The sequence below is a fragment of the Mugil cephalus genome, chromosome 11 (genome assembly GCF_022458985.1).
Source record: "Mugil cephalus isolate CIBA_MC_2020 chromosome 11, CIBA_Mcephalus_1.1, whole genome shotgun sequence".
Lineage (NCBI taxonomy): Eukaryota > Metazoa > Chordata > Actinopteri > Mugiliformes > Mugilidae > Mugil > Mugil cephalus.
In genome coordinates this window covers 24,593,127-24,617,624 of record NC_061780.1, presented here as the reverse complement: position 1 = coordinate 24,617,624, position 24,498 = coordinate 24,593,127, and the positions used below count along the sequence as shown (strand labels likewise).

Below are 24,498 nucleotides of genomic sequence, written 5' to 3'. Positions count from 1 at the left end.
ACTCTAAACCCGTCATAAAAAAACAACATCTAATCAGTGCGTTTACATTGTCATTCCTTAAATTCATCTATCTATCTATCTATCTATCTATCTATCTATCTATCTATCTATCTATCTATCTATCTATCTATCTATCTATCTATCTATCTATCTATCTAACCTCAGTAGTTGTTCTTGGCTCAGCCATCTAAACAAAAAACATGCAAACTAAGACCAGTGAATATTTCTTTTGTTAGTACTTCCACTTTTGTACACTGTACATACAGTACATCGTGTTACTGTTTTGTTAGTAACACAAGGGTGAACAAGACAGAAGTAAAGGATTCCTATCAAGTCGACTATATGCTGCTGATCCATTCCTCCCAATGGTTTTGAGTGAGTCGACAGTCAAGTGATCGAAAAACGTGTGAAAAGTAAGTGAGAAAACCTGTAACTCTGTCATGCGCATATAAGTTTACTAGTGTATATGCAGGAGCTGTGTCGTCTGTCACTCTACTAACTGTACCTCTACTAACAAAATAAGTTAATAAGTTTCTTAAAAACAACTAATCCGGACTGTAGAGGAGCACTGGAGCTCATTCTCCGACAGACTGATCCATTCTCAATCCGGTTGTGCAACAACTCGCCTTTCTGTAACACATAATTACATGTTATTAGTATTAATTCACACTGTTGCACCTTATTAATCCTTCCTGTGTATATAATATATATATACTTTTGCCTCTCTTTCTTGTACATTTGTTCATATGCAGATTTTGTAACTTTTTGGTTATTGGATTTTAATTTGTTTTTACTTTATTTTTACTTTATATATTTAAAGTGCAACTGAGCTACTGTGACCAGGCAATTTCCTTTGTGGATGAATGCATATGCAATGAAACTACCTGAACTTCTGCCTTAGTATAAAATAAATCGTATTGCACACGTAAGGAAATATTGCACAAGTCGGAATATTTGTGCACAGGTTCAATAATAAAATGCAAACGCTGATCACACATGACTCCCCAGTGTGTCTGTACGCGAGGCTTGAAGGTTCATGGATCAATATTGCACGGTGTGTATGTGGTTCCCATATCTCCGCGGGTCCCTGAACGCAGCATACGTAGAACGTATAAAGCCATTTTTTTGCGAAGTGACGTATCGAGACTGGATACTTTCATTTCCCTCTGAGAGCATTAGAAGGTTTTTCTCTCCAGCCTCACGTATTGGATGTAGGGTACAGAAAGTAACTCAGTGGCCGCTCGTGACATATAAATAGGGTTGGTTCCTTTTAACGCGCGTTTTTTTGTTTTTTTGTTTTTATTCTAAAGCACAGTCTTTTCGGCATTTTGGTGTGGACGCGCAGCAATGGTAGGACTTTATGTGGTTGTGTAGCGAGGTAAACATAAAAAAGAGCATAGTAGAGACAGAGTCTGTGTACATGAGGAGGCGTACGTGGTAGAGAAATCAGCCGCTGTTTCTGTTATTTGTAACTTTGTTTTTAGTTTAGTTAAGTCTCCAGTGAAGTTCAAATCTGTAACAAAAGATCTACAAGAAAAATAAAATGATTGAATATTAAAACATGAAATTCAAGGTAGAATATGTTGACTTTGGCTTCAGGGTGTAATTACTGGCTTCTGAACAATTTGTAACATTTAATTTGCACTAAACAATCAAACAACGGACCCACTGACGATGAGGAGAATACCTGGTTGTAGTCGTACCAGTAATAATGGATTTACTGCTAACTAGCTGAAGGTTTTCTGGCTGTTAATTGCTTGTCACATTCTTAAAATAAATAAATAAATCTGCTTTCGTCCCACAGAGGTGACCGTCCTGAAGCAAACATGGGGCAGATAGGAGAAGCCAAAGTGTCGTGCAGCAACGTCCTCACCTTCCACCGAGAGCTGCTGGTGTCCAGGCTGAGGAGCGTCCAGTGCATCCTGGACAACCTGCTGGCTTGTGGCTTTCTCTGCGAAGAAGATGTTGAGATTGTTCAGCGAACCGCAACCAAGGCAGACCAGGTAGAAAAGCCTGACCAGGCCACTTTTTAGTCTTTAAATCACAGGTGTCAAACATGCAGCGCCCACCAGACGGTCTGATCTGGACCACCACGCTGCATAAATTTGTATAAAGTGCAATTTTTCAATTAAACTAACTGCTAGCTCAATAACAAACATAAATAGACACATGCTGCTGTTTACAGACCCTCCTTTTTGTTGAAGGCAGTTTGATTGTATGTATTTCTTTCCCTCTTTTATAATGTTTTGTCCTTTAAATGTTTTTATGAGCCTGTCAAAGAACAAAATTTGTCACTCGCGGCAGACGATAAAGTTTCCCACATCTTTTCTTTATCCATTGAACACAACAAAAGGGAGTTTTTTTGTAAAGCGTCTTGAGACAATTTGTATTGTTATTGACACTATATAAATAAAATTGAAAATTACTACCTTAATCTGACTTTAACTGGACAACTTAAGTGTATGTAAACATGTTACTCTGACTAAAATCAGAGTTCTCCTTATCTGATTAAGAAACCCAGATAAAGAGATCGGAAATCGATTTTTTTCCCGGCATGTATACGCCTTAATCAGACTTTAACTGGATAACGTCTGTGCATGAAGAAGATAAACAGAACCTGAGGGATAGCGGCATCTTATCTGCACCATACGTAGTGCGCACATTACGTACAAGATTAAAAAGCTGAACTATTAGCCATCTTGTTTGTTATATGATGTAGTAGGTCAACCAGAAGTGGGTCGTATTAACCTGCTGTATTAACTGGAACACTGAGACCCAGGACTTAACAGCAACGTGCCTAATTAAACATCTTTAGAAATGTTATTTTTTTAATGGATATTTTATTTATTGTAAATGTTCTCCTAATGTACTTGATAATCTTTGCACTAAAACAAATGGGAAAAAATCTGGAGTTGTCCTTACTTATAGATTACTTATAATATGACTGATAAACTATAAAACATAGCCAAAAAAAAGAGGACTAGATACGTTTTTATTTATTAACTTCATCCTACACTGTTTTTCAACATGGAATGGTTATATATGTAGTTATAGAGCTGTTTCATCAACTTATTATTATTATTAGTTTATTTTATTTTGTTTTAACTGTTTGTTTTACCCTGTTCAAATAAATACTTGAGATCAAATTGGGCATGTGGCCCCCTGAAATAAAAATGAGTTTGACACCCCTGCTTTAAATGTATAAATACAAAAATGAAATACAGACTGTATTTCTGTCGCTCTTATTTTCTAGGTGCGTAAAATCCTGGAGCTGGTCCAGTGTAAAGGGGAGGAGGCCTGCGAATACTTGATATTCGTAATATATACAATATGTGATGCCTACGTGGACCTCCAGCCGTGGCTGAGGGACATCGGATACAGCCCAAACAGTGAAGTAGCAGTGATGAAAGTGGTGAACACGGATCCCAGTAAGTACTACTTAATAATGTGGCTCTGTTTTTATATAGCCTACATTATGTCCATAGCATTTAGATCGGTAAAACTACACCATTATTAGAAAAGTGGAAAATAATAATAAATACTTAATATATTTTATATTAGATTAGGTTTACTAATTCACTATTTCAATTTTTGATATTGAATTTATTTGAACATACTTTGGGGTATTTTGATTTGTTTTTAGGTATTTTCTCTTGTAATCATTGATAGCAGCGGTAAACCTCAATCTGAACTACTGAATAATTTCAATACCTAGAAACGAGAAACTCGATCTACTTTTTGTTCCTTAAAAGTGTCTTGTTCTTGCAAGTCATGCTGCTTGGGTGTGCCTTAAATTGTCCTCCCCATTTAGAGCCTCTCGTCTCCGGAAACAAATCTGAAATACAACATTCAAACCGCATCCTCGAGCGTTATGTTGTTTTGGGTTCAAATTTCACCCATTTACCAGCTAAGAAAATGTAAAAAAAAAAAAATGCAATGTCCTTGTTTTTATTGGAACAATGGTTCATGTTATCCTCAGGAACAGCTATTCTGAAAGCCTCTAAAACCTAAAGTGGCATCTGTGGTTTTTCGATTCAGATATGTTTCGAATATGTAGTTGCCTACATCCTTGGATTCTTCCCACTAGAAGAGACAATAAGCGATTTTTTTTTAATGTATTTATTTTAATGAAAATTAGTGATTGTAATATAAAAAGTCTATGTATTGGGCTGAAAAGTTACAAAGTTAATACAGTGCTTACTTGGATACGAATGCATGACAAGTTAGATATGAGGTGAAAAACAATACGGGATGATAAACATTGTTCTTTCCCAGTTTGGGGTTGGGTTAAGTCAGTCTTGACCAGTTAACACAAAAGACGTAGATAGCTTTCTAACACATTTTCTATTTCCCATTTCCATTTTCTATTCAGGACCTGTGTCTTCTCTCCCAAACTCTACTAATAAAATGAGCCAAACAAATGGTTCATACCTTCTGTAAAATAGGTCATTTATAAGAACTCATCGGGAGGGAATTTTTTTTTTATCTGCTGAGTGACCGTCAGAAAATTGCTTAGCTGCGGTTTGAACTGAGGTCACCAAGTTACAACATGCTGCAACCTCAGTTCACATCTTCACATTATCACTACCCTCTGCTCCACACGTATTAAATAAAAAAAAATAATCAAGGCACTTTTCTTTTGGAAATGTCAAAGTCCTGACCTCAATCTGTAGAAGGACCTGAAGAAAGCGGTTCATGTGAGGAAACCTACCAACATCTCAGAATTGAAGTGGTTCTGTTCTGATGAATGAGCTAAAATTTCTCCAAGTTGCCCTGGAAGGCAGATCAGCCTGTTACCGAAAATGTTAAGTTGCTGTCATTGCTGCACAAAGATACTGAAAACAACGGCTTACTTGTTTTTGCACACCACAGCTATGAACAAACTTGTGTGAGTCATTTTTATGCAGAAATGTAGAAGATTTTGTGGCACTGCGTACCTGAAAAACCTGTTAATTCAATCCGTACGCTCTAAGTCAGCAGGTACTGCGAAAAGATGAGACACGAAATGAGCCGGGACACCAGCTTCATCATGTCATACGGCCAGCAGGAGGAGACTCGGCTGGAGGATCTCTACACCGACACTGTGATGGAACTGTTGAACGACAGCAATGAAAGTCTGGGCATCTTGGAAAGTCTGGACCAGCTCCTTGCGGAGAACGCGGTTTTTAATCCCCAAGGCGAACTCGTCTACGTGATGGGGGACGCCGGTGTAGGGAAATCCATCCTCCTGCAGAAACTTCAGAACCTCTGGTCCAAGAAGGAGCTGCACACGGATGCGATCTTCTTCTTTAAATTTCGCTGCAGGATGTTCAGCAACTTTAAGGATGCGGAAAAGATCTCCCTCAGAGACCTTTTGTTCAAATACAACTGCTACCCAGATCACGACCCAGATAACGAGGTCTTTGAGTACATCCTGCGCTTCCCGGAGAAGGTTATTTTTACTTTTGATGGCTACGATGAGATTCAGGAGGATGCAGACCTGATGACTGTACCTGAAGTGGCGTCACCAGAGGACAAGTCTAACCCACTGCAGCTGCTTATTAGCTTGCTCTGTGGGAAACTCCTCAAGGGATCCCAGAAGGTGCTGACATCCCGAACGGGGACTGAGATCCAGACTAAGGTCATAAGAAAGAAAGTGGTTCTGCGTGGGTTCTCCCCAACCCACCTAAAGACGTACATCGATCTGCACTTTAAGGAGCAGGAGCACCGCGATCTGGTGTCAGTCCAGCTTGATGCCAGCCCCCACCTCTGTGGCCTGTGCTCCACGCCGCTGTTCTGCTGGATCGTATTCAAGAGCTTTAGGCATCTGCACACGATGCACGATAGTTTTCACCTGCCCGAAACCTGCATCACACTCACGGACATCTTCCTCCTGCTCTCCGAGGTGTTTCTCAGCCGCTCGGCCTCGCCTGCGCCATCTTTGCTGAAGAAACGTTCCCGCTGCACCTCGGACACGTTCAAATCTGGACTCAGGCCCCTCGCTGCGTTTGCCAAGCTGGCGCTTCAGGGCCTGGAGAGAGGTAGCTTCATTTGCGACCAAGAGGACATCAGTGCGTGCGGTCTCACGGAGGAGGACCTACTGCTGGGCTTTCTCAGACCTGTCAGCGAGTACGATGCCAGTGGAAGCCCTGCTACCTTTGAATACCTCCACATCACACTCCAGTCTTTCTTGGCAGCGTTTGCTCTTGTGCTCGATGAGGAGGCGGCTGCTGGCTCCATCCTGAAGTTCTTCGCCGAGTGCAGCAGGAGAAGGGAAACAACCTGCCTGCCTTTAGATTTTTGCATAAATCGCTCCGCAAAGCCCAGAGAAAAGAAGCTATTTGGGACCAATGAGCACCTCCAGTTCACAAACTTGTTCCTGTGTGGGCTGATGTCCAAGTCTCACATGGGCCTGATGGGTCACCTGGTGTCTCCTGCTTTGTTGAAGAAAAAACGTACCTTGCTTAAGTCTTACCTGTCTACTAGTGTCAAGTCCCACCTCCACGGGTTACCCCACTACAAAGGAGACGAGGGCAAGAAGGTTCACGTCTTGCCCAACTTCTTGTGGATGCTGAGGTGCATCTTTGAGACCGGGAGCAAAGACATCGCTCAGATGACAGCAAAAGGCATCACAGCCGGCTTCATCAAGCTGGGTCACTGCAACGTCTACTCGGGCGACTGCACGGCCCTGAACTTCGTACTGCAGCACCGTCAGAAACTCCTAGGGCTCGACATGGATAACAACAACATCAGTGACTACGGGGTCAAGCAGCTCAGGCCCTCCTTCTGCAAGATGACAGTAGTGAGGTGAGAACATCCGTCTCCACTGATGAACGTTAAGTCTGATTACAGTGTTTGAGGTATTTGACTCTAATCAAACGGCACTAATTTAACCGCTTGCATTCAGATTGTGTGTCAATCACCTGTCAGACAGCAGCATTGAGGTTCTTGCTGAGGAGCTGTGTAAACACAAAGTTGTGGAGGTTCTGGGGTGAGTATGGCTCTCTTCATTATCTCGTAACAACTGTGCATGTCACGTTCTGGGATATGTTAGAAGATAGTCAGTTCCATTTCTATTAGCAAGTCGGGCTAACATAACTTCATTCAGGTAGTAAATATTAGCATGTTTTGTCTCTTGAAGAATATAAATTTATTTGTAAATGTGCAATAGCTGAACCCCAAGAATTTACTCCCAAAGAAAGGTTTGGTGCTGCTGCAATAAATATTGGTAAATTATCTTGTACTGGTGTGTTTTTGTAGACAAATCGCTTCATGCGGCATTATGTCTGTGAAGTTTCTCAGTCGTCCAAGTCCTGGTACACGCAAAAAACACTAAAATGGACTTTTCATCAAAGTGTCGTGTTTTTTTTTCCAGTTCTAAAGGACTGGTGGTGAGTTTTGGGTTTAAATAGGAACATCTTCAGGTGTTACCAAGGATGTTCTGATCTGTCTTCTCTGGCTAAAATGTGGACCTACAAAGGTCACTCCTTTGAAGACTACATTTTTTTTTTCCCTCGTCCAACTACAATCAAGCATCTGGTCGTAAACAGACACTAATCGAGTTTCTGATGGGTAACACGAGTTAAACCCGGCCCAGCTTAGCCCAACTTGCCTATAACCTATAACCTATAAAACTAGCCGGGTTTACATGGAGACCTTTTTCCCATTCCGATTGAAATCATTCTGATTGAAGGTTTCAGGTCAACTGTTTACATGTGAGGTGAACTATTCTGGTCTGATGTTTACACGTACCACTACTTTTAATCTGAACGGCTGTTTTACAGGCGTGTGACAGATCGATGAAAACATCATGTGACTGCACTTTTTATTCTGAGTGAGGTGTTTATATGGAGCATTTTTATTACGTTTGGACTTCTAACCTGCAATATGAATATTTGGCTCCATGCAAACCCAGCTACTTTCATGGTTAAAAGCTGGTCTGGAACTGATTGTACTCCCGTCAATATGTTACCAGACTCATATTCTGATAACAGCAGAGTATAGCTTTTAATCAAATGCCCAAATTTACTTGCAGATATTCTTCCATGTCACTTGTTGCAGTTTACTGAATGTCTAAAGGTTTAGGACCACTGGACAAAAAGACAGGCATCAGAAGATGTCACTAAACTGTCGTGTTGTTTATCTGATCTTCCTCAGGCTTTACAGTAATCACATCACAGATGTTGGAGCCAAGCTGGTTGCTCATATCATTGAGGAATGCCCGAAGCTGCGAGTTCTCAAGTATGCTTTTGATTTGTACCCAAAATAAATAAATAAAAATATAACATAAAAATATAAATAAATCTAGAAACGTGTAGCCATTCTGATTTTGTCATTACTTTGTCCTCAGGATTGGGAAAAATAATATCACTAGCATCGGTGGGAAGTATCTGGCCGACGCGATTAAGAAGAGCACTTCAATATTTGATGTGGGGTAAGATCACTGTTGAAAACCTTGTTAGAAACAACAAATGTCATATATACAAAAGTTACAGCTACACAGGAAGGTGGATAAACTTCTCTATCCTCGTCCTTCGTTGAAAAACTGCGAACATCCATTGGGACAATTATTTAAATGTGACAAATATTTCAGCTCTTTTTTTTTTATCTCAAAACTATTGGAGAAAGGCGGTTTTAACGTTTCGCAATTTGCAGTAGGATGACAGTTCAACAGAAGATCGTGGAGGACAGGCCTCGTGCTCCTATCACAGGTCACTGCTGCGTCACAGATTTCATGTCTTTTCTTGCAGGATGTGGGGCAACAGCATCGGTGACGAGGGAGCGGAGGCTTTTGCGGAAGCTTTGAGGAACCACCCGAGGCTTACCAACCTCAGGTAGGAAGGCAAAGCGAAAATAAATAAATAAATAAACGGATGAATTAAAATCTTAAGATAGTTACCGACTGATTGGATGGTCTTCTAGCTTGTCAGCCAATGGCATCACATCAAGAGGCGGGAGGCACCTGGCGGAAGCACTGAAAGAGAACAGCGTCCTCAGGATATTCTGGTAACTGAACTAAAAATGTTTTAAAAAGGGTTTAGCGGCACAGTGGTTAGTTTCTGCATTTTAGAGACACTCAAAGGCCAACCCACTCTTAGTCCATCTTGGTAGGTGTACAGCACCACGTACACTGATCAGCCACAACATTATGACCACTGACGGGAGAAGTGACTAACACGGACCATCTTGTGATGATTCAGTGTCCTGCTGGGAAACTTTTGGACCTGGTATTCATTTGTGTGGGTGCTACAAATAGACCAGACCAGGCACGCATCCAACTCCATATCAGTGATGCAGGATGCAGCCTGACACACACACACACACACACACACACACACACACACACACACACACACACACACACACACACAAATGCTTTAGACTTTACCTGGCTTCCAAATTCCCTAGATCAAGTGTCAAGTGTGGGATGATCCAGAGGATCAGAGGCCCCTCCCCACTAACACCACGGGACACCCTCAGGAGGCGCATGTTCATTCTCTGATGAGTCACAACCTGCACAATGTTAGACTTAGACTTTTATGATCCACGAGGGAAACTACTGGGTCACCATAGCTTCGTTGCACATAAATAGTAAACAACACAAAAAAAACCACAAGAAAGATAAAACTCATGAGATCAAATTAAAGAAAAATAAAGAATGTGATCAAAAAAATGTACAGAATTAGCATTAGGCCTATATACAAGTCGGCAAAAACGGTGTCTGAGGTGTTCGGCCATTGGACCAGTTGCATAGCAACAGAGGTGGTCATAATGTTATGCCTGATCGGTGTGTCTGACAGATGACTGAAAGTGCTGTGTAATGACTAGGGGTGGGAGGAAATATGGCAATATATTATTTTTCGATACAATATTGATTATCGATAAGAAAAAGCAATAAACTGGAAATGGATGATTTAGATTAATATTGTTTTTTGACTCAATTTGTCCAATGTATTATCACTGTCATGTAATTTAAGCTGCATTTATACAAATTTCTCAGTGAAACTATTTAAAATTTTTTATTGCAGTATATACCCAGTATCATAATATTGCATCCATGTATCGTATCGTGACTCAAGTATCGCGATACGTATCGTATCGTGAACTACTCGTCATTACCCACCCTTAGTAGTGACCCTCTGGATGTCGTTGTAGGCTGGTGCAGAACGAGCTGACGGACGACGTGGCTCCTCACTTAGCAGAGTTCGTCCGAGCAAACACCGGTTTGACACATCTCTGGTGAGGACAAACACTGCAACGCTGCATTCACTGACCAGACCACCAGCGTGGACGGGACATCGCTCTGTGAGAAACTCACCGTCTGTGTGTGTGTGTGTATGTCTGCAGGTTAATCAGCAACAGGTTCACGGTGGATGGGATCAGACCCCTCGCTGAGGCTCTCACTCACAACACGGAGCTCAAAGAGATTTGGTGAGTGGAGACTTTTTCCTCCACGTCGTCCTGTGCACAGGGTCGTTGTTTGGGAGGGAAAAATCAAAGATAGTGTCATTATCAGTTTCATAAAATAATCAGTGTTAAAGTGAGATGATCAAACTTGAACTCACAGTAATTATCAGGCAGCAGTCGTGGAAAATTATTGAATCCAAATGACCGAACGTATTTCTTAAAGCATGTGGTGTTTGGATTATTACCGTCACTCACAGTCGAATCGTGTCTGAATACTGGGAAGTTGTGCTTTTGTCTGGAAGACCTTTGTGGTTTAACTTCATTTTTACCAACAAATTCCTCCAAACAACTCTCTCTTCTTGGGGCTTCCCAGTCTTGCGTCACCCCCTCAACCGTAACGGCAGCTTTTTTCCCCCAAGTGTTCAACCACACTTTGAATTTTGTTCATCAGTGAGTTACGGTATTTTTTGTTCAGGTCTTAAAGGGTTAATTTTTCACACACGTACAAACAGACAAATTACATTAAATATTTTCCCTGTTTCCCATCAACTCTATCAGGCTTCAAACTCAGAGGCTTGAACACACAGCTTCAGAATCAGGCAAAATCAGAGTCCATTCATTCAGTCCAGTGTCAGAAAACCAGGCAAATGTACAAAATCACTAGACTGTCTCAGAGGTAGGAAACAGAAATCAGGTCTTACACCAGGAAACTCTCAGGGAAAACTGCTGGAACACCTGAGGTTTGAAGGAGACAATGGGACACAGGTGGAACACATCACACAGGCAGGAAAGTTGACAGGAAGACGAGGATGAGGCCGGACTTCAAAATAAAACGTTAAAAAGACGAGAAAAGGCAGCTTTGGAGGACCAGAACAGTTTCCCACCACTACAGGGAAAGGACAAGGACAAGGAAAGACTTAAACAACTGTCTGATTTAAGATTATTTTGGACTCGTATCAGAATCAGATCTAAGGTTTAGATGGGTGCTACACGTCTAAGTATCATCCACAGGAATGAATGTCAGATCCAAAAGTTTCCCAGCAGAACATTAAATCATCATAAGATGCTTAGTATCATCTACTATAACCATGTTTCCCCTATTCTATCCCAGAAATCAGGAGGGAATAAAAGGCACCAGTCCTGTCCTAACTGAAGTTAACGTGTCCTAAAAGACTAAATAATACGCGTTCATATCTTGTGTTAGCATCCAGTTAGCATCAGATATCTTGCTAAGTGGAGTTGCAGATTGTGGAAGGGTCATTGCAAACATGCTTGGATGTGTTTTTGGATAAATGACTGATCTGGTCTGATCTGATCGTGTTCCTGCAGCCTCAAAGGAAACCAAGTGTCTGAGGAGGAACAGAAACAGTTTCTGCAAGAGAAACGTCTGCGGTTCCACTGAAGGACGACACGTGAAACATCACCTATAAACTGTACACAGTGACTTCTGTCTGTAGTCGCAACCTCACACCGGACACACAAAGTTAAATCATGTGGTTCATCTGAAATGTTCAACTTCACCCGTTAGCGAATCCGAATTATTTATTTATTTTAATTTTTTTCTTTTTCTTTTTTTGCACTTGACACACGACGAGTTTCATGTTGGGGAAGTTTAGCTGAAATCCTGGCAAAATGTTTCACATCTGCGCCTGAAAACAGGAAGTGGCTGTAACGAACAAGAAGTAAACAACATGCTGACTTCCTGTCTTGCATTTTCTTTTCTTCTTTTCTTTTTTTAATTTATTTGACCAGCCTTTTTTTTTGGTTCATCTCCAAGCAGCAGGAATTTCAAACCCCTACATTTCCCATAATGCACTTCAGCCACGCGTTTCATTTAATCCTTCCCTGTCTGGTAAATGTCCATTTTTAACATCACACTCATCTGACTCATCATATTCAGTATTGTGGAAATAAAAATCACTCATCATGATGTTTTGACCTCTGGATTTTTTCACTACAAATAAATATATAGATTTACATAAATTAAATATTTCTTGTTTGTTATGTTTCTCTACTTTTGAAAAGTGTTTTTTGTTTTTGTTTTTTGGTGCTGAAAAAAGTAAATAAACTGTGATAATGACGTCTTGTGCTTCCTGATTTGTTTTATGCTCCGTAACCGTGGTAACTGCAATTTTCTTTCAACAAATAAATGGTTTGGATCAGGGTTTCAAACGAAACCGCTCCTTTAGGGGGTCCACTCTGGTCTTTAAGATACTAAGTTTGCATTAGTAGTAAATTAGCTGCAATAAAAACAACTGCTAATCTCACTTTGTCCACTAGGGTTCACAATTTAGTAAGATCCATCTTCCCTCTTCTTTTCTTCTTCTTCTTCCTCACTTTCTTCCTGCCTTCCTTACATCCTCCCTCACTTCCTTCACTCCTTCCATCCTTCTTTATTTCCCTCAAGACTTCCCTCCCTCCTTCTTTTCTTCCTTGTTCCTCACTTCCTCCGTGTCTTCCATCCTTCCTCACTTCCTCACTTCCCTCTGTTCTCATTCGCTTCCTTCCTTGTCTTTGTGGTGGTTGTTCATGGTACTCGGTGAAGTCACATCAATGTTAATGTAATTAATGATGGACAGTTAAGATGTTATGTTACTGCTATTATTTATTCTGTGATTATACATAGATTTTAATCCTGGTTGTGTTCTAACACTAATAAAATTAGCATTAAAGTCCCTTCAGCTTCGGGCTAGAGATAAATTATTCACTAAATGTGATGCTAGTCAGAAATAAACAGAGTAGATAAGAATAATAGAGATTGTAGCTATTTGAACAGTTTACATGTCGTCCTAATTCACTTCAGAACTTGGAATAAATCGTTTAAATGGGGGATTTCTCCTGTATTTAGGGGAAACCCGATCGGGTGTGATGACAGTCACGCTTCCTGTTGTCCACACCCACATATGAGGACATCTCTATTGGGTCTAACCACCAAAGACAAAAGTCTTTTTCTGTTGTGCCCGTTATTATATAAAATTATTTTTGCTCACGCTCCTGACCGAACCTTAAAAAGGGTCATAGGTCAAAAGTGGACTCACCCATGAAATGTCCAATTATACTATTGTAAACTAATTTTCCATGTTTTTACATTTTTTTGTAGATCTTTATCGTTACAAACATGGTCAACACTATCATGCACAACTAGACAATAACAAGAATCAACAATAACATTTGATTTGATTTTTTTACCTTGTCGATGTTTCAGTCGGATGCAGTCGCCTCCATCGCTTGATGTTTCCCTGTGAAGTGTTTTTGTCTTCAGACGCCACCAGATAACAGTGTACGTGTCCACATTTGTGTACAACAGGTTCCAACTACGCACACTTAAAGGATTATGGTACAATAGACAATTAAAAATGTGAGGTCCTCATATTCGGACACCAGGTCGTAAAATTACTTGTTTATGTTGTTTTTAAATTAAAAATCAAATAGCCTTCTTTTTTTCTTTTAATTTTGCAATTTGAAATAAATAAAAAAAGTTGAAATATGAAAAAGCACACAGACTCATACTAAGTCCATTTGCCTTTCCTTTTTTTTTTTTTTGACTGTAAACATTTAAAACTATTTTTAAAAAAGGGCAAACAAGTGAAATGCAATCATCACGTCTATTAAGTCCAGATTTGTTTTTCCACTTTTCTTCTCACAGACATCAGCTGTGTGATAAGGACCAGAAATAATCAGATTACACTGAGGAGGCCTCGTTAGATGAGCATTTACCAGCCACACTTTCACCTTTATTGCTTCAAACACAGAAGGCGACGAGTCCTCCTGCAGAGAGAGGCTGCATTGAACTACAGCACCATCGTGTGGACAACATGGAGAACTGCACAGTCCGGGTTCACATGAGCAGCGCGATCCAAAAAAAAAAAAAAAAAATCCCCCAAAACTCCAAAAACGTCAGATCCATTCACAGACATGCGTTCAATTCACAGTCGTATTAAAGTAGCAGTGCTTTAAAGGAGCGTTGCAAAATACTTATTTTGCATAACAAATGTAGAAGTGGCTTAAACCAGACCTTCCCTCTTTGAGTGATTGATTGATTGATTGATTGATGAAGGAGTAATTTTCTCCACAAACGTGGGAGGAAGTGGAATAATCATATTTACACATTTGCTTTTAAGTATATTCAATTTCTTTATGGCAAAGTTTCAGCGTTGTGGAAAATGTTGAAAATTAAGAATGATTAAAAAAAAAGCTGTGGTGCATCCAGACGTTTGAGAACAGTGAGAAGCAAAGATGTTTCACTAAATGTCTTATGTCTACGCAGACTTGTGCATGCAAACTTAGAAAAAGAAAGAAAGAAAGAAGCAAAAATTGAGAATTCTCACATCTTCGCGGAGGATTTAATCAACTCAAAGCAGTTTTTAGCAAAGGCTAGCAGCGGCTAACTCAGACGCTATCTCACCATTAATGTGACTTTAGCCGTGCTGTTAGCATGTATTTATACAAATACACATTTAGTTTTTTAGCTGCCAATTTAAAAGTATTTTTCATTGAAATGACACATTTCTGTTGCAGTTTAAGTTTTACCTGTTAAATGTTAAAAAGAAGAAGAAGATAGAAGTTTCAAGTTGTTCCTGTTTTTTTTCGTTATGATATGAATTTTCAATATATTGTGTGTCACAATGTCTGTAGTGACATTACAGACATAGCAGTTTAAATATGTTTAAATATAAATAAATGCAAAAATAAATGAAACAGTAATTGGCTCTATTTTTTCATTCATATTGGTAACTTTAAATTATTATTATTTTTTTTTATCTTTTAGCTGTAAATGTCTCCAGATTAATCTCATCAGCGCTAACATGGGGCCATGTAAACCTGTTTTACTGCTAGTGAGGGATTATTCTACAATATTTACTCATCATCACAGTGAAACAGTCCATCCTTAGTCAATCTACTGCATTAATTCCTCTCTCAACCAGAAGGAAATGTTGTGAACATGTGATTATGCATGAAAAAATCGTGACATACCGTCAGAATTAAAAATGATACAGCCCTAATGTTGTTCAGTCTTCATTCTTTAACTTCCTTCATGTGTACGAGAAGCATGATGATGCATATTTCGTACACAAGTGGTAGTAAAGTTTGTAGTTCACTCATCTGAAGTCAACTTCTCAGTTTTTTTTTGTTTTTTTTTGCATTTTATTGCATGTTCCTTCATGTTTCTGCTTCTCCTACGTGGAGCCGGCATTAAAGAGGTGGCGTGAAGGGAAGCAGAGGTTGTACGAGACGCTTTCTCTCGCTCGTTAAGCAACTTTCTCTTTAATGAAAACTTCATTTCGTCCTCATTAAGACACTCTGTGAAGCTGTGACAGCAACAGCAACAACAACAGCAACTACAACAACAACAACAACAGAAATCTGTGTGTTTCCAGTGTAAAAACGCTCAAACCAGATGTGAACTCAGTGCCGACGTCATGGAACAAACAGAGGATTGAGGTTGGGTGAGAATGGAGCTTCAGAGATGACTGATGTATGATTGATCTGACTGGATTAATAAAATAAAAATAAACTCTGTGTACTCAGTCCCAAACAGACGGCCTCAGTGTGCCAGGTCCTCCGGTCCGGTCCGGTCCGGTCCGGTCCGGTCCAGATCGCGTGGACTCAGCCTTTAGCACTTTGATTGAAGTTATGATAGAAGCTGCCAGGGCCCTGAGACCAGTCTGCAATAATCTCTCAACGCCAACGGTCAAGCAGCAGGTTAGCGACTCCCCACGACGAGCACAGAGGTTTAGTATAAACGGTCGCTTGGTGCAACGAGTAAAAAGATCACAGAGCTCGTTCTGGTTCATATGACGCTTTAAAAGCAGCAAAAACCCCCGAGTAAACTGGTTCACACGGCTCAACATCACGACAGACGTTTGTGCTTGTTACTCTTCTGCATCACAAAAGAATAAGAACACGTGAAGATGTCAACTTCTTTTGCTTTTTGCTTTTTTTTTTTTGTGGGTGGGAACCAGTTTACCTGCACAATTTGCTACAAACACCATCGAATGCCACGTGTCTAACGGACACAATGAAACTGACAACAGCAACACATGCACACACACACACACACACACACACACACACAAACAAACACACAAAATAAACAACAAAAAAAAAATCTACAAAAATGTTCCCACTTTGCATCTGAAGTTTCTTGTTACTGGATCCTATTCGAGTTAGAACAAGATATTATTTATGTTACCACACAAATAGTTACACTTAATTAACCCCCCTGCCTCCCCCCCTCCTCCCCCCCTGCTGGTGGAGAGATGCTGCCCACAACTGAAGGAAGTCAAGTATTTCAGGGCGCTGAAAAAAAAAAAAAAAAAAAAAAGATGACGACAAGGGGGCAAATTCCAGATTACACCTCAGGGATTTTTTTTTTACATTTAATTCATGTTTAATTTTATTTATTTTTTTTTTTTTTAAATGAGGGTGAAAATAGTTTAAAGTTTTTTTGAAAAGTGCTAAATATTTCTTTTCCCCATGATTGTAATATAATATAATATAATATAATATAATATAATATAATATAATATAATATAATATAATGGCTTCTATCTTCTGTACATTTTGTATGTTAAGGTCACATGAAAAATATCTTGTTATCAAGGATCCACGAGAATTTATTTAATTTTTTTAATAACTCTGGAAGCAGCGACACGCTGCAGTATTTTTAGGCTGGTAAGTGCTGGGGTCAGGTTTTTTTTTGAGTTTTTTTTTTTTGTACCTGAAGACCTCCAGTCTACAGTTTATGATTAAAAAAGCACTGATGATTGTGTGTTTGACAATGTTCACAGTTGATTGGCACCAGTTTTTTGTTTGTTTGTTTGTTTTTCTGTGTTTTTTTGCAGCAGCGTCAGTTGTGAAGAGCTGCAGATGCAGTTGCAGATGCAGATGCAGATGCAGATGCAGACGGGTTTAGTCTCTGGCTTGTTTCTCCTGGTTTGGTAGGATGGCAGTTGTGATGGGATGGTCGTGCGGGTCCAGGCCGTCCTCCTCTGGACTCCTCTGCTCTGGGCATCACTACAACAAAGGCACTAGGAGACACAGTTGCTCAAGGAGGAGGTGAATCAATCACGTTAAAACCCCCCCTACCCCCCCACTCAACCACCTCCATGACCACATCCACCTCCTCCACCTCCACTGTTCTGGGGTACAATCAGCTGACATGTGTCTCTCAGGAGTCCCGTCCGCTATAACTCCCCGTCCGTCGGGGGCTGGAGGTGGAGGTGGACGTGGGCCGGTTCCGTTCTGAGGCCGAGCATCGGATGTGCAACTCAAAAAATAAAACACGGTACAAAGTCTGTATCCCTGAAGATTGCTTAAATGAGATTTGGCACACTGTGGTACTACATTATTATCAGGTGAGTGGGAGGTGGAGAGGGGGGAGGGGGAGGGAGGGGGGGTCACAGTGTCTAGCCTTCTTCTCCCTGGATCCACATTTCATTCTGTTGCTCCCTCTCATGGTGGAGTACCTGTCAGTGAAAGGCACAATGAGTTACATGCATCATTAATACAGACCATCATTGCTATAATTATATATATTTATATATATATCTACTGTACCTTGGATGTTTGGAAAAAAAAACTTGATCTGTGCAAAAAAAAAAAAGCTTTAATCTGATGGATGCTCTGGACAGGATCTGTTCACCTCAAACCACTGGTCAATACAGCTACAAAAAAAGAAAAACAGGAAGAGACCAGAGTCAGCAAAAAATGAGACTGGAACTAAAAACAACATCCACTTCCTCCCACTGGTCAAACTGAAAAACGTTTCAGGTCAGAAAAACTTAAAAACAAAAGTTGAATTCAACTTGATTCAACCATAAAAAAAGGCAAAGCTATAACTGACCATCACTTATTGTTTCAACTTGATACTTGATAATTAAAACTAATCATAATGTCCTATATGCGCAATGTGCAAAAATTTCTGCAGATGTAAAACCGTGGTTTAATTCAAAGGTATCGCAAAATGAAGATTTTGATTTAGACCTTCACCATAGAAATATTATTAACTGCAGCTGTGACAAATAAAACTGTATTTGTTGGTGTTTCTTGCGCCTCCTTCTTAAACAAATATTTCATGACAGTGTTTTACCAAAATAGAAATATACATCTATTATATTATTGTTATTTCTATTGTGTGTGAGGAGGGAAACTTTATCCATCTGTTTATGTGTATATGTGGTTGTGGGGTCACTCTTTATATATGTGCTGGATAAAGAGTGTTTCCAAACATTTTTAATTCAAAGGTATCGTTGTTTTATAGTAATAGTCTAATAGTTCTGACGACATTCAAATGATATCACATGACAACATGTAACATGTAATGTTAATATATTATAATATTGTTATATTTAAATAAGTCCACTGTGTTTTTTGCACTGTTCCAATTTTTAAAAATTGTGCAAAATAAAAAACCTGAAACTGGAACTATCTACTTATTTACTCATTTTCTGTTTAACATTTTTATCTCTTTTATTGCCTCTGTAGTTTTTATTGTGCCTTTTTTTTTAATTGTGTAAGGAACTTGGTGCTGATTGATTGATATTTTGGGACCTTCACAGAGCGGTTGACATGGCAACTGATAAGTATCATGAGGGAGGAGGCGGAGCTTATGACTTATACTGCAATTAATCACCAGGGGGAGCTCTACTCGCCTTGGTTTAACCTTTAAAGGAGCTGTCATGATGCTACGAGCCTAGCGGCAGACTTTACTTGACATCTAGTTTTTTAGTTAAACAAGCAGCTTTAACTAGAATTTAATTTTCATATGAAGCCATGAAGTCATTTTAAACATTTAATGTTTACCCTTTGTGGTAGATGCAGAGGCAGGGCAGGCGAGCGATGGTGTCTCCTTGTACCAGCTCCTCCAAGCAGATCGCACATTCACTCGCATCCTTTGTCAGAACGTCCTCTGTGAGACAAAACACACACATCCAACCACAGACATGAGTAACATAAAAGTAGAGCTGACATTATAACATTAAGACGGGAAATCCCTAAAAATCAGCATATATGAAGCATACATAATTGAAGACAAGCTGCAGGCGCATGGGTGCAGCTGAAGATCAAAGAAACCTGCTACCTCCTTCTTCTTCTTCTTCATATTGTTTGTGCATGCTCAAACTGCAGTAATGGTATATCTGGAGGGTCCCTGAAGGCACCACTAATTTGTTAGGATGTTTTTTAAAACCGTTTTATGTCAGCGTTACTACTCTCAGCCTTGTGTTATGACGTGCACGGTTCCCCGGGACAACGTTTTAGTTTTCACTGCGTCCATCGCGTCCCGCTTTGAATAGCATCGGCCCAGCTCTGCAGAGGAAGTCAGCGTGTGCACTATTAAACCCATCACCTGCAGCAAAACACACACAGTCATCAGGACCGGCCTTACGCAACAGTGAGATTAACCCACATAGGCCGCGAGAGCTTATTATGGTATGTGTCATCCAGCTCAGCCGAGGGGGGGGCATCTTTAATGCGTTGCTAGCATGGACCAGTCAGATACTCGTGCACGGTTCAAACACTTTGCTTTAGTTGGGGAGTTGTTATTGTTTAAGTCCCTTCCATAACTGAAACCAAAAGATAAAGAGCAGTGAAGCAGATGGCGTCAGTCGTCCGTTTGTGGCTCCTCATGCAGGTTTACAAGTCAGCTTCTCTCTCTTTATCATGTCAGGGCATGTGAACGAGCCCCCGGTTTCTATAACAACCAAACTAAAAGAAGCCCAAACTTAGATTTTATATGCACATTATGTCACATCCTGTTTCTATAGCTTCAAATGATAAACTAAAATGAAACTTATCCAAAAAAATGACACTTGGACATGCATCAGCGTTACTTTAACTACTTAAAGTGATAAAAACCATCATTTTTGACGTGTATTTTAGTGTTTTAATTTGGCCCAAGTCCCGCCCACTAACATGAAGGGGGTGGAGCTTATGACCTACACTGCAGCCAGACACCAGGGGGAGCTCTACCGGCTTTGGCTTCGCTTTTGATGTTCTGCGTACTAAGATATAACATATCAACCTTTCACTATGTGTCTCCAGTGACACGATTGCACAAGCGCACTTTAGATTCCCGTACTCATGTCACTGTTTTAAAAGTTTTATGGCCAATTTGTTGTCTCCTTCAAGGTTATCACACTCTTATAACATGCAGTAAAAGCGTAAAATAAGACACTGAACGCTCCAGGTATTTAGAGTCGATGAGCTCAAACACTTCCAGAGATTCCTTGCTAGTTATTTATTCTCCAGCGGCAGTTTTAACTGTGTGTCATCCTCAACAGTTTGTCCATCCCCAGTGCTTCACGCAACAATAAAACTACACACAACTACAAACAGTAAAACAGTCAAACTGCAGCCACGTGTATTAAGAGCGTGAGGTTTTGGGAAGCGAGTACTTGTTGGTATGTGAGAGAAGAAGAAGAGCAAACAAGTCGCGGCAGCATCTGAAATGTTTATGGCATTCGCTGGCAATAAAAATAGAAGTGTTTGTTTGCGGCGCTGGTTGTCTGGAGATGATACGTAATAACTGTGGATGTAATAACGGAGGGGGTGCATGCAGTGAATTTAGTTTTCAGTGAAGTGAGAGCACTGGAGATATAGAACTCCAAAACTATGGCTGTGATGGCACTAGTTTGTCCTGTAGTAGCAGAGCAAAGGTTCAGGCCTCAGACAGTTAAACTGAATCCATCGAGTGAACGTGAGCCTCTAGAAAGTAAGGGTCAAACATACGGCACACGGGCCAAAATCAGCCCGTCAGAGGGTTTAAACTGGCCCCGCAACAAGAACAAGCAAAACGCAAACAAAAATTAATTAAATTAACTGCAATTTTTCAAATGAATAAATAAATAATTCCACTGTTCCTAATTTGTGCACAGTTTCAGCCAGAGAAGCAAACAGAACAAAAGAACAGATGGCAGCATGTGTTAAAGTTGCACATATTTTTCTTAAGAAATTTCAAGTTGTTTTTTAAATGTTTGCTGTTAATTACAGGTTATTATGCAGCGATTAAAACAAAATGGGACGACACGTGGTCCCTGAACTAAAATAAGTTTCAGCTCCCTTATGTAGCAGGTCATTTCAGTTCATTTATTTTATTTTATTATATTTATAATATAATGGTAATTGTCTGCTTTTTTTTTTATTGCAATGTTCATATTTGCAAAAAAACACTTTCAATGCAGATTTTTTCCAACCAATCAAAGGCAGCAACATCCCAATAAGTCACAGAGACACAGACAGATAATAATAATAATAGTAATAATGATAATAACAGCAACAAACACAACAACAGTGTGTGTGTGTGTGTGTGCACAACTAGCCTTCTGAGGACCAATTTGAGTTTTTACACCATCAGATTGAGGACATTTGTGCAAAGTGAGGACACTTTGGCCCTCACCTCTTTATGAGGATGTTTGAGGGTTAAGACTAAGTTTTAGGGTAAAGGTTGTTGGTCAGCAACAATACTCAGGCTGGCTGTGGCTTTTAAACCGTGCTCAGTTTGTACTAATGGTGTCCCCCCCACCATTACACCCCCACCACCAGCCTGAACCGTTGATACAAGTCAGAATGGATCCATGCTTTCATGTTGTTTAGGTCAAATTCTGACCCTGACATCTGAATGTAGCAGCTGAAATCGAGACTCGTCAGACCAGGCAACGTTTTTCCAATCTTCTATTGTCCAGTGTTGATGAGCCTGCGTGAACTGAGGTCTCAGTTTCCTGTTCTTAGCTGACAGGAGTGGCCCCCGGTGTGGTCTTCTGCTGCTGTAGCCCATCTTCTTCAAGGTTGGACGTGTTGTGCGTTCAGAGATGGTTTTCTGCATTCCTTGGTTGGAACCAGTGGTTATTTGATTTACTGTTGCCTTTCTGTCATCTCCAACCAGTCTGCCCATTCTCCTCTGACCTCTCACATCAACAAGGACCATCCTCTGTTAAACCCTAGAGATGGTTGTGTGTGAAAATCCCAGTAGATCAGCAGTTTCTGAAAAACTCAGACCAACAACCATACCACGTTCAAAGTCACTTAAATCCTCTTTCTTCCTCATTCTGATGCTCGGTTTGAACTTCAACAAGTTGTGTTGATCACCTCTACATGAATAAATGCACTGAACTGCAGCCATGTGATTGGCTGATTAGCTATTTGTGTTAACAGGCAGTTGAACAGGTGTACCTAATAAAGTGGCAAGTGAGTGTATAATCAGGTACTTCTTCTTCCTGCCAGACGTGTAAACAAAACCAGCCACAGACACCACAGCGCAGCTTTGTTTCCTGAAAGAACAACACGCGACTTCTCTCTCACACACACACACACACACACACACACACACACACACACACACACACAAAGCTGAACATGTCGTGACTTTCAATCAAAAACGTCTTTATTATCCCCGAGGGGGCAATTATCTACGAGCCAGGGGTTAAAAAAAAAACAAAAAAAAAACACAGAGCATAAACACACAAGGCTGCCAATACAAACAGAGCAATTTGACAATATCACACAATAAATAATGATTAAGTTCCTCTGGAGGTTAAAACACGTTTACTGGCTTTTACTGGAGTTACGTAACGTTCAAACGCACCTTGAAATCTTGACACTGTCTGAAACAAAAAGCACAACTGGCTCCTGACAACTGTTAAAGAATGGGCTCGGTGACCTTTGTGCAGGTCTGTGAGGGCCCCCCAGGCCCCCAGCCCCCCAGGCCCCAGGCCCCCGACCCCCCAGGCCCCGGAGCTTTTAACAGAGCAGCTCTTCCTGCAGCAGGTTGACCTCTGAGCTGCGTCTCGGCCTGTTTATTACACACAGCAACTCGTCTCCGACGGCGTCACTCGTCGCTTCCACAGAGGCTTGTAAATCAGAAATGAAGTCATGAAGCATCTCGGGATCAACGACGCGGCGCAGAAGAAATGAAATAAAATAAAAAAATTAAATAAAAAATAAGCTGGGATTGTGTGTAGACATGACAGCTGCTGCTGGTCACATGTGTGTGTGTGTGTGTGTGAAAATAAAAAGTGTATTTCAAGGCCGAGTCACAGCTCGCGTTGACGCGAGGTCAAATGAGTTTTCACCTTTGTCTCATCTCGTCTCTGCTGCGCTGATGAACGCACGAACATCCGACACGTGACGCGGTTAAAACATTACTTCCATCCAGATAAGATTACAGCGTCAGTGGGAAACTCAATAATCAGCTGGGTGAGTAACTATTGATAGACTGCACAAGGTCTCCCACACACGGCTGACACTACGGCAGCCCAGCGGGGTCTAATTTAATCCGCCGTGCTCTCACAACAAACCTGAACTATTTTTGCAGGGTTGAAACCACGTCGTGCTTGTGTCGTATTTTTCATCATGTGGAGCTATTTGTGTTTTGTTTGTGCTCTTCATTTTTTTTTTTTTTTTTTAGACCACAGACATTTACAGTTATTTTAAGAGTGGACGACTCATGAGCCAGTTGGATTTAAAGTCAACGGTTTATTATAAATTCTGATACTATTTAACCTCACATACATTTGTCCACAGGATGCAACATCTCAACAGGATTATGTTTAGTTTTCCTGTACGTTAACTGCCAAGGCTGCTATGTTATGTGCAGACGTTTAATATACTGTATACGTTTTATTAATAATTAGAGATATGCATTAATGTCACTAACCAGGGCCACGCCCCCTAAGTGGCAAAAACATGGTGAAATGTGTCAGTAAATACAATGAAACCAGGAAAAATGTGGATTATCAGATCAAATTAAGGACAACTGGACTCGACAATGATCCATACGAACTAGTTTGGATTTGAAGAAGTGAATTAGCCTCAGTTTCGGTTAGTTGAAGTTAGTTTTAGGTCACTTCATTATGATAAATGTAGCTAAATAACTACGCCAAAACAACAACATCCACAAACTTATCTGACAGCCCTCCAGAACGTAACTTAAGAAGTAACTTAAGGTTTGACTTCATCTACAAATACAGCATGAATTAATATTATCTGACATCTATATTATCTGAATGAACCACAACACCAGGTTTCTGTGTCTGGATTCCAGTTTTTTCTACTTATGCAGCGTAATCCATTTACTTCTCTGTTCTTTGGCCGATATCTGTAAAAATATAAAAT

At 40.3% G+C, this 24,498-nt stretch overlaps 2 protein-coding genes across 3 annotated transcripts in view; one reads left to right on the top strand and one right to left on the bottom strand.

Moving 5' to 3' along the window:
• Nucleotides 1-1,160: 1,160 nt before the first annotated feature.
• nod1 (nucleotide-binding oligomerization domain containing 1) lies at nucleotides 1,161-16,228 on the top strand. Of its 2 annotated transcripts, XM_047599047.1 has the most exons (12): nucleotides 1,161-1,350; nucleotides 1,805-2,003; nucleotides 3,254-3,428; nucleotides 4,974-6,786; nucleotides 6,887-6,970; nucleotides 8,137-8,220; nucleotides 8,330-8,413; nucleotides 8,730-8,813; nucleotides 8,902-8,985; nucleotides 10,135-10,218; nucleotides 10,327-10,410; nucleotides 11,716-16,228. In XM_047599047.1, exons 2-12 carry the CDS (start codon nucleotides 1,827-1,829, stop codon nucleotides 11,786-11,788), a joined length of 2,826 nt encoding a protein of 941 aa, XP_047455003.1. In that variant the 5' UTR covers nucleotides 1,161-1,350; nucleotides 1,805-1,826; the 3' UTR covers nucleotides 11,789-16,228. The 2 variants fall into 2 exon arrangements, with proteins under 2 accessions (XP_047455003.1, XP_047455005.1); XM_047599049.1 differs by lacking the exons at nucleotides 1,161-1,350; nucleotides 1,805-2,003 and having other exon boundaries at nucleotides 3,299-3,428; nucleotides 4,978-6,786.
• znrf2b (zinc and ring finger 2b) overlaps nucleotides 15,627-24,498 on the bottom strand; it is a 27,400-nt gene continuing 18,528 nt past the window's right edge. The window contains exons 3-5 of the mRNA XM_047599050.1: nucleotides 19,192-19,297; nucleotides 17,947-18,053; nucleotides 15,627-17,855 (exon numbers count right to left, since the gene is read on the bottom strand). Coding sequence (XP_047455006.1) covers nucleotides 17,996-18,053; nucleotides 19,192-19,297 — 164 coding nt within the window. The 3' untranslated portion in view covers nucleotides 15,627-17,855; nucleotides 17,947-17,995. The remainder of the gene's footprint in view (nucleotides 17,856-17,946; nucleotides 18,054-19,191; nucleotides 19,298-24,498) is intronic.

What these genes read in the sequence shown, in the direction of transcription:
- nod1 (XM_047599047.1), top strand. Translation starts at nt 1,827, where the DNA reads ATGGGGCAGATAGGAGAAGCCAAAGTGTCGTGCAGCAACGTCCTCACC. An exon ending in AAAGTTGTGGAGGTTCTGGG is followed by an intron (nt 6,971 to 8,136) that starts GTGAGTATGGCT and finishes GATCTTCCTCAG; the next exon opens with GCTTTACAGTAATCACATCA. An exon ending in CCGAGGCTTACCAACCTCAG is followed by an intron (nt 8,814 to 8,901) that starts GTAGGAAGGCAA and finishes ATGGTCTTCTAG; the next exon opens with CTTGTCAGCCAATGGCATCA.